The 16,504-nt window shown below is 37.2% G+C and overlaps 1 protein-coding gene and 1 pseudogene across 1 annotated transcript; both read left to right on the top strand.

Annotated features, from left to right (window-relative positions):
- Nucleotides 1–4,125: 4,125 nt before the first annotated feature.
- Nucleotides 4,126–6,781, top strand: LOC102707292 (serine carboxypeptidase 1-like). The gene is made up of 8 exons (XM_006650082.3): nt 4,126–4,594; nt 4,959–5,066; nt 5,179–5,453; nt 5,547–5,795; nt 5,872–5,990; nt 6,078–6,176; nt 6,273–6,381; nt 6,486–6,781. The coding sequence occupies exons 1-8, from the start codon at nt 4,231–4,233 to the stop codon at nt 6,624–6,626; spliced, it is 1,464 nt and encodes a 487-aa protein (XP_006650145.1). The 5' UTR covers nt 4,126–4,230; the 3' UTR covers nt 6,627–6,781.
- Nucleotides 6,782–8,755: 1,974 nt separating this feature from the next.
- On the top strand, nt 8,756–12,426 carry LOC102707567 (annotated as a pseudogene).
- Nucleotides 12,427–16,504: the final 4,078 nt, after the last annotated feature.

The raw sequence follows: 16,504 nt of genomic DNA on the forward strand, positions 1-16,504 counted from the left end.
CCCTTTTCCCCCTCTTGCTTAACCTAATCACTGAAGAATATATCAGGCATGCACATATACTATGTCACTGCTATATAGTTAATCTATATCGATCACAGACGATGATACATGTAATGTGTGTCACTCATGAGGGCTACAAGATCAGGAAGATGCTCACATGCTGGTCATTTCAGAGGCCGGAGTTTTTAAGCATTTTCTTTGGTTAATTCAGGGCTAGCTTAGCTTCAGGGGCCAATTCAATTAGTGGCAAAGCTAGATCTCACACTATACTGCACTGCACATGACCTGAAAGTCGATCGATCGCCTTATGAGCTAGCTGCTCCGGTGGTCCTCCACCGGCGTGGCCCGGCGATCCGGCCGCCGGCGGCGCAGTGGCCACGGCGGAAAGAACGAAAAGCGATCGAGCCAAAAGAGAGGAGGCGAAAGGAGCGTACGGCCGGTTGGCCCGGAAAGGAGAAGGGGAGAAAAAAAGACTCAATTTTTGCTGCTGCTGCTGCTGCCTTTTTCGTCGTGTTCTTGTGAGCTTCCTTAACCTCTCCTCTTTCCTGTGCGTGATTTGGATTGATAGCAGCCAAGCATCAGTGAGGATAATTAAAGGGGGGCCTGAGAAACTTGAGGTGCCTTGATGTGACACATTTCCATTAGCTGATAGGAACATGTGAAGAGGGTTTTTTTTTTCTTTTTGGGAATTGCAACATCACTTTTACTATTTATCAAACGTTTGATTTTTTTCATCTATCAAACGCGCGTGCAATATATGGGGGGCTATGGGGAGGGCGTATATGAGATTTTTGACTTACGTGCATGTCTTTAGATTACCATCCAATAACAGTGACTGGATTTGATTGATGAAATTAAAATTTTCAAACATTTAATCACTAGACGAACTGCAACATGTTGGCTTGAGGTTAAGTACACTTGTCGAGTGCAGAGATTAACTGCGATCAGAAAAAAACAAGAAAGTGATCATGCGAATGCTTCAGAGGCTACTTAGATGGACTGCAATCCGTAGTTGTTCTTGTTCAAATTCTGCATGCATGGGAACACCCTGTGCTTACATTAACTAGGTTGGAAAATAGTTCTTACTGTCAGATACTACGGGGCTTAAAAAAAAAAGACATGTTCCACATATGACCAAGACTCCAGAAGCATTTTTTTGGAGGGGTCAAGAATTTGCACCTGATACCTTCAAAAAAGAAGTATGTATACCTGCCATATATACTAGTAAAATATCAAGTAAGTATGCAGATTAATTGATAGCTAGAAGTTTCTAAAGGTGGGGGAGTCTACTGTCTTCTACCACCGGTAGAATATATATGAAAGTACGACCGAATTTATATTAATGAATTTTAAATAATTGTTAAAATAATATCTTCGGGTGCTATATTTTGTTTTTTAAGTGTAAAAACTTAATATCTATATACTGCACCGCGTCTCTTCAAGTACCAAAGTTTTACATATTTTAAGGTACTTTATTAAGAACCGTAATTTTTTTCATATTTAACAATTAATTTTCATGGGTATTTTACAAATAATATCCAGGATTTAACTAAATATAAGGTAATATTTACTCATATATTATATCAATCCTCAGACCCATATATGACATGAGAATTCACCCCAACCGCACTAATGCAATTCGACATTTGTAACCAGAACAAGCTTCCGTTCACCCGTTGTATCCAACTACACTAACATTGCCAAATCAACAACTCACACATGCATCACTAGTAATTATTTCAGTCCTTTCAAACAAAAGGTTGCATTTAATTTGCTTCACTTCAGCAACAAACACCTGAAGGTTCAACTAATACACCAGCATCAAGTGAAGATCGATCTCCTTTTGGACAGTCTAGCTGATCCAAAGATCTTGCAAACAACAAATAATTCCCTTTTTTTGCGTTGCGAGGAATCTTGGAACAGGTTTAAAATAATGACACATGCTTGTTTTGACAGCCAATAGTTACATGTTCTTTACCTGTAATCATTAATCTGTTACTAGCTAGGTAGAAAGTACTGATGAGTGGTTCAAATGCTTTGAACTTCCTTTAATTTGGCCACCCAGCTTTATGCAAAGTGCAAAGGTAAGGATGAAACTGATTATACTGGATCAAACCAATAACTTGCAACTCTTTTCCTTGAATTTCCTCCTTTTTCTAGATGAACTTTAATTTCCTCTTTCTCTAGATGATGAACTTTAATTTCCTGATACACATGTTAGTTGCGGTGCAGCTTTCAGTATAGAAAAAGATAGGAGTACCGATCGAGGAAATTAAGATCAAACATCAGAATGCTAATGGAGAATTTCTATACTGGAAATGATTTATTTGACCAGTGGTATACACCAGCATGATACATGCATCCATATGAACGTAGCAACTTAGATCATATTGTCATAAAGAAATATTGGTTGGTAGGGGAAAAAAAGGAAAGGTAGGGAGAACATGCAAAGCCCATGATACCATTGCACACAAAAATTTTCTTCTCAATTACTTGTTCACAGGAAACACGCCCGTTTCACAGACCACGAGCCTAAGAGCAAACCCAGCTCATGCATATGTGATCATCTATATGGCTATTTGGATGACCATCTAAAAAAGATCCCATATCCATATCACCTCGCACTTCAAAAGATTATCCATAATACATTATTCATATTTATTTTATTAATATTTTGTAACCACCTACTCTTATGTTGATATTACTCTCCTCTCTTGTGATTAGATGTTGAAATATGCATGGAGGAGAGAGAACATTCAAATTTGGATGGCCTATCTCTAATTTGGATGGACATTTATTTTTGCATGATGGGATGCATGATCTGTGGGAGCCTATTTTTTCTTCATATCAACTATTTTTAATATGGATGATGGGATGCATGAACTGCTAGGTTTGCTCTAATATATGTGCTAACATACCAGCCCAATTTAGCTCATCCTTTCTCAAATCAAAGCTGGCCCAGAAGAAAACCTTATCTATTTAGATTTTTGACAAAATAAGCCCAAATCTTTTCAATGCTAGCAGCAAAATTTATTGTCAATAGTACCACATTAGATAATTTAGATTGAGTGAAAGCTAATCATGGCATTCACAACACCCTTATTTAGTCTAAGCTCTCAAGTGTCGGCCATGGAGCACATTTTGGTCTTATTGTAAGCATCAAACAAGAACGTTCGAAAGAAAAACAATTCAGTCTACAAAGCATAAGCGTATGCACCTCCCTTCCAATGTCATGTACTTGATTGAAGTCGTCTTCAAGATCTGTGGAGCCAGAACAATGTTAACAAAAAAGAAGAGAACAAGATGCATGATGTTGCTAGGTTAATTCTCTTCACCAATTCAAAGATTCCAATGCAAATTTGGCGTGGGCCAACTGATTTTGATACATTTAAAATTTCAGCCTTTTGTCCCAACTGGCACTATTGGTCCTTCAGCAGAAACTGACCGTGCACCAAATTTCAGATTTGCTTTCTCAAAATCGTGCAAAAGACAAGATCATGATAGGCCAGGGTAGGAGAAAAGAACAAAAAATGGTGCAAAGTTGCTTAGAGTACACAATTGCTTCTGGTTGTTAAAGATAGAGTAGCATGCAGAAATTCAGGGCATGGATTTCATGTGTAGACATCTCTTTGCGGACTTGACCGTTTCACATTAAGCACCAATGTTGCACCAACGTGTAGACAGAATAGAACTTGAAGATATTAAACTTTTTGTTCGTTTGTATCTTTACAGTTACAAAATCTCTTGTTTAAGAACAATTTCAAGCAGAAGACTTGTTTTCTTTTGCTGAATAGATGATGCAACTCTAGTAACAGCGGAGACTCAACCTACTAATTAGAGCATGTTACGAACTTTTGAGGGCAGGAGTTCAATTTCTTGCTTTACAAATCCAATAATACTTTATTATTGCAAGATTACTATACACACTCACGCTCCTTTCACATGCTTTCTTGTTCTATTATCATCATAAATAATGTAGTCTTAAAAAATATCCTACTGTTAAACAGAATTTGGCTAGGATTTAGTTCAGAACTAAACTAAACCCTAAACCAACCCTGAACTGAACCCCAACCAAATACTCTCTAACCAAACATAACATCTCCATACATTCACATAGAGATCCTTTCAACTCTCTAGAAGCACTGGATCATACTTATCACAATCCAACAACACTACCCAACATTCATAAGAAGTTCATGTCACATTAGGTGTTCCTCTCTAGCCTTCAACATGAGTAGAGAAGTGCTAGCACTCCAACTGTTCTTCCTGGTACTCGTACATGGCGCCCTTGCTGATCAGGCTGCTCGCGTCGTAGAGTTCTCCAGGTCAAGAATGGAGATGCAGTATGACGAACAAGATGCAGCAAAACACACAAGTCAGCATGTCAATCATCAGCTGTACATGAGCTCTCAAGATGGACTCAAGGAGGCAGACAAGGTGAGTGAGCTGCCTGGGCAGCCAAGCAGGGCTGATTTTGATCAGTATGCAGGATATGTTACAGTTAATGCCACATCTGGGAAGGCTCTCTTTTACTACTTTGTTGAGGCTGTTCAAGATCCTTCCACTAAGCCTTTGGTCTTGTGGCTGAATGGAGGTATCCCTACATGACTGATTGACATGCATTTGTTTACTTTTTCTGTGATTTTGTCAAATGAATCAGTGGTTTTCTATGGTTTGCTTGTGTTATCCATTTCTTTCTGCTCTATGAATTTTGTATGGTGTTGCAGTATGCCTGAAAGGTGTTGTTTCCTAACCACCCATCAAAAGTATTTTCTGTCCATCCAATCATGCTTCCAAAGTTCAAAATTTTGTGAATTAAACAATTTACAAGCCCGTTGACTACTTCTTAAACTATTCTAATCAATTCACAAAAAGTGTAGAACTTAGAAGATAGATGCTCTTAATAGGATTGGCATGTGATTTCTATAGTAAGAGAAAGTGTTACCTTGGGATTTTAGGGCCTGGATGTTCTTCTTTGGGAGATGGAGCTATGCTTGAAATTGGACCATTCTTCGTCAACAGTGATAACAGGACACTGTCCATAAACAGATATGCATGGAACAATGGTAAGCTAACTCTCACAAACATCACATGATCAAATTATACTCACCACAATAGGTGATCGCACATTCATAATACCTTTGGACCATTGCACTGATGATTGCTCATGGTTGGTAGTGGCAAACATGCTCTTCATTGAAAGCCCAGCTGGTGTTGGCTTCTCATACTCCAATGCAACATCAGAATATAACAACACTGGTGACAGGAGCACGACAGCAGATGCATACACTTTTCTCACTAACTGGCTCGAGAGGTTCCCAGAGTACAAGGGTCGTGACTTCTTTATAACAGGTGAAAGTTATGGTGGCCACTACATACCACAGCTTGCAAATGCTATTTTGTCAAACAACAATATCACGAATGCCACAATCATCAATCTAAAAGGAGTTGCAGTAAGTTTCAGACAACAAAAATTAACAATGGTTCTAATAATATTATGTTGCTAAATGTATATATTGTATTCTACCTTCATCTGTTGGGTATAGATTGGGAATGCATACTTGGATGATAGCACAAACACGAGAGCAACCATTGATTACTACTGGACACATGCTTTGATCTCCAAAGAAACTCACCTCGCAGTTCAGCAACATTGCAGCTTCGATGGAACATACATGGCGCAATGTCGAAATGCGTTAGCGGCGGCTGAGAATGAAAAAGGAGTAATTGATCCATACAACATATATGCACCCTTATGCTGGAATGCTTCTGATCCTCAACAGCTGCATGGCTTGGTAATTAGAACTGTCGTCACAGATTTTATCATCTTGTCCCAAGCTGCTTCTCTCATCTCATCAGATGGTTTTGCAGGCAATCAATGTTGACCCATGTAGTAGATACTACATCGATTCATATTTGAATCGCCCTGAGGTTCAGAGAGCACTCCATGCTAACGCCACAGGATTAAAACAACCATGGTCAGATTGCAGGTGCAAGAACATAGCCTAAAACCTTTCAAGTATTAAACATTAGGGTTCTATTGCAATTTAACCAAGTTTCATATGGTTTGTAACTAGTAATATCATCACTCCTGAAAATTGGAAAGATGCACCAATGTCTATGCTACCATCTATCCAAGAATTGATTTCAAGTGGAGTAAGCACATGGTTGTACAGGTGAGTCATCGAACATTTTGCTGAAACTTTGTTTGAACTCATGTATGGTTCGACTTGATTACCCAACTAAGAAATGACCCATTTTACCTTTTCCAGTGGTGATATCGATGCAGTGTGCCCAGTAACCTCGACACTATACTCATTAGACATTCTAGAGCTACCAATAAGCTCATTTTGGAGGCCATGGTATTCTGATGACAACGAGGTATAAAGTTTTAAATTAGGAATATAATAATTAAAAGATGAAGGCTAAAAATTTGCTTGCATGTACATTTCTAAAATTACTTTTGTTTCTTGGCGATATTGCAGGTTGGTGGCTATGTTGTTGGATACAAAGGTCTGGTATTCGCAACAGTCAGAGAAGCTGGACATATGGTTCCAACTTACCAGCCTCAAAGGGCACTAACCTTGTTCTCCTCATTCCTGCAAGGGACATTGCCCCCTGAATGACCAAAATCGTGCAACCTCTATTTCTGTTCTTGTTTTTTACATTGAAAGATAGAACAGTTTGCTTAGGAAAAATAATTGAAAGATAGAAACCAACTGTTCCCACCGGAGAATTGTTTCATCAGTTGAAATGCAGACAGTCATAAATGAGAATTAAATTATGAGGGTAATGAACTTAAACTAAGTTCTAGATGAGCATCCAAACCTTATTACTATAACCCAACATATCATTTGTGTTGAAGCACACTTCTTTCCATATATTACAATTTTGTGTAATAATTTACAGTTCTTTGGAGATATTTCGGGTTCACAATATAAAATAAGGACTACATATTTGGTGTTGCATGTATAATTCAAAATATGTAAGTAATTCAGTGAGGTCGATAAAGTTTTCTCTTAGAAAGAAGGGGGAACTTAAACATTCTTCACAGTAAAAGATACCAAAACATTATCTAGAATATTTACCTAATCACCATCCAGGATGTGAATTTGAACAACTTCCTACAATTAGTATGAAAATTATGGAAGTCTCTATCATTGTTGTATTTTTCAAATGGACCACAAGATAATTCTAGAAGTTTCTCCACACAACATCTCAACTCTTCGCCAATGCCATCCATCAGGCAATCCAAACAATATAAGAAGTCTTTGGGAAAGTTTTTGGCCAATTTGCACACCACAAAAGTCAAAGAAACAACCAAAAAGAATGATGACTAAAACACCCACATTTAGCATTATAAAACCCTCTTTGTTTACACGAATCATGTATTTTGGTAATTTTATGTACTAACTAAAGCATGATCATGAGAGTTTCTCTTTATTTACAATGCTAAACATATGAATTTGCAAGAACTAGAGTACCAACATAAAGAAATATACCTTGTTGCCTTTGTAATCTTTGTGGTATGCATATCTTCCTTCCCCTTGCTTTCTTCTCTTTTTGCCAATATGAGTTGTCTTGGAAGGTATTCAACATATGTGCATTGCTAAAAGCTAGATTTTCTTCAAAAGTGGATACCCCCCATCCCAACACCTCTTATTTCAGCTCTAACTAAAAAAAATTGGCATCCACTCAGTGCATAACCACCGACTAAAAAACAAACAAAAAGATATAAATACATCAACACAATGGTTACACGATGCACATATAGAAGTTAATTTTCTTAACCCATTGACCTGTTCAAACTTCAAAGTCAACCTAGGAACCTTATGAATCAAATGCAACTGAAAGAAGAACATTTCATACAAAGAGAATAACCAGGAGGGTCTTATTTCCTTCTATAATTATATTATTTTCTCTAGGTTTACTTTTTTCTAAGAGCACAGGAGCCAGTGCTATTGTTAACAATCAATGGTACCAATAACTCTAGGTAAAATATTGCTCTATGCTCACTGGCTAAGTTTAGCATCTACTCTGCCATAGAAAAGTGTAAGATTGAAAGTACAACTTGCTTGGAAGCCAAATCTTAAGAATGAAAACTGAATGTAACGCATACTTCCTCCATCCAACAATACTTGTCTTTTTATATTGTTTAGCATATACTAAGGTTTGAGAAGAAAAAGACTATAATACCTCTTATTAAATATTGTATGGTTATGAGTGAGTGGGTAATTAGGGATATAATAAGGAGAAATTTGAATGAAAGGTGATTCATGGGACAAGTAGTACTTTAGGATGACAACTACTTTGGGGCATTTTTTGAATTTTAGAAAGACAAGTATTTTAGGACAAATGTAGTACTTGATAGGTGGATTCAAAAGACAACAGACTGACAGCAACACAACATTTCTCTAAGCAATAGCTGCAATGAGGATACATGAGAAGGAAGAGACATGAAATCTAAGCAATAGCTGCAATGAGGATACATGAGAAGGAAGAGACATGAAACGGAATTCATTAGGTTCCAACATATAGTTATTTGGAGTCAATAGATGTCGTCAACCCTATCACATTTTGAGTAGTGGGTATCAAATGGTTTTCTTGATTTCAGGGAAGAGGTCAATGATGAGAATATAGCAATATAATTCAATAGTGTTACAATTTCCTTGTTTATACCACTTAGAGTAGAAGTCAAGGTTAGGATAAATTTCTTGCTTTTTCACAATAGTATATCCTTAAAAAATATAGAACAAAAAATTCAGCCTCACGGAATCTAAGAACATAACGCATCTACGATATTGTCAGTTGCACTGGACGAAGTACACAAGACAATTAAGACAACTATGTACTTCCAGCTTTGCGGTATAGTTAAAGAACAAATTTGGCCTTCTCTTTACATTGTGTTTCAATTTACAAAATCCAGTACTCTTACTGAATACTGATCAAGAAAAGCAAATAATGCAACACACAAATGCAACACTTTGAGTTAGAATATAGATCACAAAAGAAACGCATATCGAACCTAAAGGTCCTTGGGAATCTTGGCAAAATATAATTGAGTGCATAAGATTCTTCTGAGGATGTACGATACCACAGAAAAATGATAAGGTCAAATGTCACCAGGATTGGAGACTGCATTTGATCAACGTTGTGATGGATGGAACACATCCAATCTGATTTGCACACATTTTTCTTTGGAGGACTCCTCCACTATACTGTAGACAGAATGTGTCACCTATAAATAAAGATTGACCAATAGCAAACTAGCACAAGACACCAAACACCCATGCACACGCTTCCTATCAAGATGAAAAGAAGCCTACTGATACTTTGGTCCTTGTTCTGCCTCAGTGTGGAAAACACAATTGCAAGAAACAAGAGCAACCACCCTCTTCAGTTTGATCAGCTGAAAATATCAAGTAAATATGGTTAAAAACAAGATGATCTATCAGAGGAGGATAAAGTAAGAGCAATGCCAGGGCAGATGGAGAGGTCGAGTTCAACCAATTTGTAGGATATGTCACAGTGAATGCAAAGGCAGGAAGGGCTCTGTTCTACTATTTTGTTGAGGCTCATCGTGATCCTTTGAAGAAGTCGCTAGCCCTATGGCTGAATGGAGGTATGTTAAATCTTATCCATAAAACATAAAGTCAATTGTACTGCATGAGAACCAGTAAAGTGCACTGTACTACATGTAAAGTTGTAAACCAATAAAACTATGTAATTAACAACATGTGTACATTTAAAATTGAACATATTATGTCTAAAGATTGAACATATTATGTCTATTTTATAATTTATACATACTATTTCATCATCAGTTGCTTGGTCATATCATCTAAAACATAGTCCTTGGTTACTTGGTGGTTTTGAGGTACTTGAAGGTGTCAATTTGGTGTTTCTCTCTCTCTTGGTTAGCTTCACTAGTGAAATGAGGTGGAGCTTCTAGACTTGTTTTTTAAAAGAAAATTTTGAGTCAAAGGAACATGAACAGGTCAAGTTCATAATATTTGCAATGATGTAGCAATAAGGTTCCACACCAAAGTTTTAAGTCCAAGTTTCTCTTCTTTAGGAGAAAGAGACCTAGTTTACTTATAGTAGCATACCAATTGGATTTGCATGTACTGGTTGCTCATCCTTTGGAGCAGGAGCCATGCTAGAACTTGGCCCTTTCTTTGTCCGTAGTGACAACAAGACATTGTACAAGAAACAACATGCATGGAACACATGTAGCTCACTCAATCAAACCCCACACATAATATATTAAATCAATACGGAAAGCCTGATGGATGTAACACTGCTTATTCACATTAATGGTAAATATACTGTTTGTTGAGGTCCCAGCCGGTGTTGGGTACTCATACTCCAACACTACATCAGATTATTACAACATTGGTGACAAAAAGACTGTAGATGATGCATATACCTTCCTCGTCAATTGGATGAAGAAATTTTCTGAGTATCAGGACTATGATTTCTTTATAACTAGTGAGAGCTACACGGGTCATTATATACCAGAGCTAGCTAATCTGATAGTTTCTAACAACAAAGCCATCAATTCAACTAACACCAAGCTCAAAGGTGTTGCAAGAAGTGTTCAATAATAACTGTTTTAGAGCTCTTTGTTGTAATATTCTAATGATAGACAATGCTCTCAAACTTGACCAGATAGGCAATGCAGATTTGCATGACAATGTGACCCTAAGAGCATCATTTGACTAATATTGGAGGCATGCTATGATTTCTGACAGAGTCTACAGAGCCATCTAGATTAGTTGTGGTTTCAACGAGACATACACTAACGACCGCCAGAAAGCCATGCACTTGGCTAACCAGGAAAAGGGAAATGTTGATGACTACAACATCTATGCACCACAATGTCATGATGCCTCTAATCCTTCTGGTTCTAGTGATTCGGTACCCACACAAAAAGTCAACTATATATGTTGCTAATTATGTTGTTATATACCCTACTCGACATACTGAATTTGTACCTTACCATGTCAGGTGACATTCGATGATCCTTGCACAAACCATTATGTCTCCTCTTATCTAAATGATCCTAAGGTCCAGAGAGCACTCCATGCAAACACCACAGAGCTGAACTACCCATGGATGGATTGCAGGATATGGATTCGAATATTCAATCAAGTTACCTATATTTGCCTCCAATTTAAGTGCAATTTTCTTCCAAGAATGATCACTATCAACAATCTTTTTTCCTTTCTTAGAGATTATCTATGTGTAAGCTATATTTTAGGTATCAAATATAACCTATTTATTGTATAATTGACCCTGGAACCAATAGGAGCCAACCATCAGAGATTGAGGAAAGAACAAATTCTTATAGCAAGACAAATCTTTTTTTAATATATACAAAAGATTAGAGGTATTAGTAGAATATGATTATTTGCCCTATGTGTAGGTCTGTTTGACCAACTAACATGAATTTGAATTCCGACACCATAAAGAGAAGAACTATTCTCAACTCTCAAATTACTTATTAATAGATGTGTATCAAGGAAAAGTACACATTTGAAGCTTCTAATCATTTAGTCCCCTCAAGCAGTGAGCTTATATTTGATAATTGGAAAGACTCACTGGAGACCATGCTACCATCAATCAAGACACTAATGTCAAGTGGCACAAGAAAATGGTTGTACATGTATATATCTATGTTTCTAAGGTATTGACTTGAACATGTATTAGTTATTACCCCTTAATTTCAACTCTGTCGTTGCATGCTAGTGGTGATATGGATGTAGTTTGTTCGGTCATATCAACACAATATACACTAGACATTCTTGGGCTGCCTGTAGAAACTTCATGGCATCCGTGCCACATCGACAATTATGGAATATGCTCCTGATCAGATGATCAAATTTTCAAATCAGAATCCACATCTGTGTTGAGAGCATGCTTTAATTTGTTTCTTTGGAACCTAAACATAGTATTTTCAAAGTAGTTGTGCAAAGGAACTATATGTATGCCCCGAAAAAAGTCAAATAAAAAATCTTGCAGCTAAAAAGCTAACAAGGAGTATGCTTTCCTGATTTGTTAATGAAATGCCAGGTTGTCGACTATGTGGTTGGGTATAGAGGCCTGGTCTTTACTACCCGCCTCGCCGGGCGTTAGCACTGCTGTCATCATTCTTCGAAGGAAAGCTTCCCCCAGAATGATCTAGCAAGTTGAACTCCTTGCAATTGTCATGCTCAGTATCCTCCTCCACAAACCACAGCCCAATGAAGTTCATAAGGAAGGCCCTAATATATATATATGTAGCACGCTCTAAGCAGCTGTGTGGATTAAGTAGTTCTGCTCGAAGTTGAGCATCATTCATGTAATAAATTCAGGTACTGATACTCTAGACCCAGAGAATTTCACATGCATGGCCATCTCCTCAATGCAGCCGACAAATTGGTTTGGTCGCTCCACGGCATTTGGGCAACAAATTCAGCCAATCAAACAGCTCACATGCAAGCACCCATAAACGAACACACAAAAACTATTTCATCATTCGTCATCATAACAAAAGAACCCTACAATTTATCATTTCGCAAAAATTGAACGGATCAATAAATGTTCATGCTAGGGATTCACAATTTGCAAATAAAAACACAAAAGAGAAGGAACAAGAGAGAAAGAGAGAACTGAATCGAAAAGTGCCAGGGACCGGAAGCTGATTAGGATTACCTCACGCACGCGCTTGCCGCCCCTGCTTGTCACGCGTTGCTTTTGCTCTTGTAGGAATAGAAGAAGCCGAGGACGAGAGGGGATTGGGCATTTCTCTTCTCCACCCCACCACACCCACGCCTAAAAAATTGTCCGAAAAATATTTCTGTTTGACAGGTCTAGCAGCGATGATGGATTTGATTTGTTCACACTCCTAACATTGAGGTTCGGTTATTTGACATCCTGGTCCAATGTCATTGACTCATATGGTCCAACATGTCATACTCAGGGATTTGATTTTTTGACACTCGTAGGGCTTGTTTGGTAAGGCTCTCACCTCCAGATCCTATCTCCGAACTCCAACTCCAGTAAGAGTTACTCCTGTGGGAGCTGGAGAACAGACCAAAATTGTTTGGCTAGATTCGTCTGCTACAGAACTCCTAAAAAAGAGGATACATAGTAGATTGACAATAATACCATAGTGGATTATGTGTAATCATGATTAAGCCATAATTTAATTATGTTTCTTTTTATTAATTCAATACTGATTAATTTTCTTTTGAATTTAAACAACACGACTATATGGTTACAAAATAATATATGATAGTTAACACATAATATAAATGTTTAGTAATAATATATAGTAGCATTGTCATAAACATAAATGAACTGAGTAGAAAATAACATGCTATGGTATAAATCTATGGTGCCGTGAGCACTGCTGTCGAGTCCTATACGTGCCGTCGCCGTTACGAACCGCCCTGCACTTTACGTATGGATGGAGACAGAGACAATAGATTATGGTACATGAATGACATATTCGAGTAATTACAATAAAACAATAAATGGTAGTGGGTCTTTTGGCGTGAGGTGGAGTTATGGAGCAGCAAAAAACCAGCTCCACCCATGTAGTTCATTTTTTAGGTGCAACTCCGCTCCAAAAAAAAATTAAATCTGTACCATTTGGCACAACTCTGGCTCCAAGTAAGTTCGAATTAGGAGTTGGAGCTGTGCCAAACAGGCCCGCAAGATTGAGATTTGATTATTTGACATCCTGACCCACTATCATTGACTCAGATGGTCCCACATGTCATACTCACGAGTGCTAACATAAAAAATTTGGCCAACGAAGAAAGCGTTAAATCATCAGATTTATCAGTAGTGATTAGGAAAAGTGTGGAAACTGTCTAGGAAGGGCCAGAGAATCGTTTTGTACAGTCCTTTGTTATTTGTAATATTTTTAAATTTTAACAATAGTTATGCCCAGACTTGTTTTCAAACATTAAACATTTTCTAGCAATAAAAATATTATGAATAAAGGTTATGTTAGCATTCATCTTAGCATGACAACCCTAAGATGTCGTTGTTACTAGGGATATAAATCATATACTCCCCCGTACCAAAAGTAAGATATCGTAGATTGCTTTGGATAAACTAATAGTAAGAAAAGACTCTAATGCACTATGTTAATATGTTAATATAGTAGGTAGGAAGTAGTTAGCATAAGGTAAGGTAAAATTTGAATAAGAGATTATTGATATAATAGGTAGTACACTAAAATTCCTTATATTTTGGGGTAAAATTCAAATGTTACCATTCTTTATATATTAGAACAAAGGGCCGAGCACGTATCACATTAGTGTATTGTTCCACTTATTAAGTTGATATTGTAAATATACGTCATACTGACGTTATTTCATGTCTATAAATTATTAAGATTTGGTAAGATAATGTTATATGTAAATAGCATTTAGTGAGCTATGCGTCAACCATCTTATTATCAGTAGGGAATAGCATGTCTAATCAAGCTAGTCTACTTGTGCTTCAAACTAGGGACACAAGTAGGGCGACCATGTGACCTTCTGAGGCTAGCGAAGTTATAAATATAATTATATTTTCCATTTACCCCTTTGTCCTGAAATATACCAAAATTTCTTGTACATATTTAAAATAGAAAGTTTTATATTTCATGACCGAGGAAATATTTTTCTATTAATGGGTGGAAATAACATATGGACTCATATAAGATAGCGGCTATTTGATTTATCCCTACTTCAAAACACAACAAACTAGCCTAGTGGAGAGATAAAGATCCCAAGTTATTAATGCATGTATAGCCTCATAGAGGGGTGAACTGACGTTTTAAAAAACTTAGTAGCGGAATTAAATTACTCATAAGAACTTTCAATCAGGAAGATTGGAAATCCTGAACAGCCTTCTATATCTCAAATAAGAGGTTGATCGGAACTTCAGATCTATGGGTTTAATCCTTTAAGAGGAGTGCAACTAGGTTGGCACTCACACACCAAGAATGAGCTAAGGTAGGTAAACAACATAGTGCAAGCATGAATACGAACCAAGTAAAGTTATCACAAAGATAATGCAAAAGAGAGTGATAAACATAATTCTTTATTAAAGTTCAAATAGTAAATATCCTACTCTTTGTTGAGAGACTCAAAGTCGGATTCCACTCAATCCAAGCCTCATCAAGCTTGCTCTAGGGAAGAAGCCTAGGCCTTCAAGCTAGCACCATGGTAAAGCCCCGTTCTAAAGCAATCACCTAGGTTCACGCAAGGGCAATGGGTTACTACCACTGATAAAGCTTGCTCCACCTAGAAACCTCTGAGATCGAGCTTAGTTTTCATTAAAGTTACATCTTTTACTTGTGGAAGTAAGAGAAAGTGATACACACTGCCCCGGGTTATCCACAACAATTGGATGCTCACGGGCGACATCTAGCCACCTAGGAGGACATCCTCTAAGAGTAATAAGCTCTAAGATGTAGCCTCGAAGTCGATCTTTAAGTGATAAACAAAATCTAGGCTTAAAAGCTCTCAATCCTCAAATCTCCCAACTCAGAAGCATGAGAGAAGCTCTCGATCCAAAAGGGAGAGGTGCATAAAACCTATAAAATATGTGGGAGCATGTCTAAAAAATATGATAGCCCACCTCTCAAACTAGGGTGAAGAGGAGTTAAATACTCACGCCCTAAAAAAGTAGTTGTTACTAACATATTCAAATATTAGAACTTCCAATGATGCCCATTGGAACTTCTGATCAGCACTTAGAACTCTTCAAAGATTGGATCGAAACTTAGCCTTGATTAGAACTTACGATGATAATCTTCAGAACATTTGATCAAATCTATTGGTAAAACAAAAAAAGGTTGATCAAAGTTACCGATCACCTCAACCTGAAATTCCGACCACGACTTAACTACAGAGACCATTTTCCCTGTGAGTGTGGCGCTCTGTGTCACTCATTCTAAAATCAAGGAACCATTGAATAAACATTTGTGAAATGCACTTTTTAAATGCTTAAAAACATGTGAACGATAATCCATAATTTATAAAAACAAAACCTTCTTTATTTAGACCTATAAGTCAACTTTTAAGCAAAAAAAACAAGACTAAGCAAAGAAACAACTGCTTGCTAGGCTTTTTACAGAGCTAGAGCATCTCCAAAAGACTAGATATATGACTAGCTAAGCTAAATTTTAGCTACTGTGTGAAAAAACAATCTCCAAGAGAAACGCTAACTAACATGGTAGACTGTTGGAATGACTATTTTTTTTCCTTCAATAGCCAAATCTAGCTAGTCTCTCCCACCTCATCTCAATAGCCAAACCTGGCTGGGTCAACATATCTGTTAAGATTTAGCTAGTAAAGATGATTAGTCTGTTGGAGTGCACATTAATTTGGCTATGGAATTTTTTGACATGAATATTTAAATTAGGATTTTAGGTAAATTTTGGATAGTCTCCTAGAGATGCTCTTATAAGCCACTTTTATATGGTTAAGCCAAAAGCTAGGTTCAACTAGTTTTTTGG

The sequence above is a fragment of the Oryza brachyantha genome, chromosome 3 (assembly GCF_000231095.2).
Source record: "Oryza brachyantha chromosome 3, ObraRS2, whole genome shotgun sequence".
Taxonomy (NCBI): domain Eukaryota; kingdom Viridiplantae; phylum Streptophyta; class Magnoliopsida; order Poales; family Poaceae; genus Oryza; species Oryza brachyantha.

Coding starts and splice junctions, on each gene's coding strand:
- LOC102707292 (XM_006650082.3), top strand. CDS start 4,231: ATGAGTAGAGAAGTGCTAGCACTCCAACTGTTCTTCCTGGTACTCGTA. Junction 4,595..4,958: donor GGTCTTGTGGCTGAATGGAG/GTATCCCTACAT, acceptor TTGGGATTTTAG/GGCCTGGATGTTCTTCTTTG. Junction 5,991..6,077: donor CAACCATGGTCAGATTGCAG/GTGCAAGAACAT, acceptor GTTTGTAACTAG/TAATATCATCACTCCTGAAA.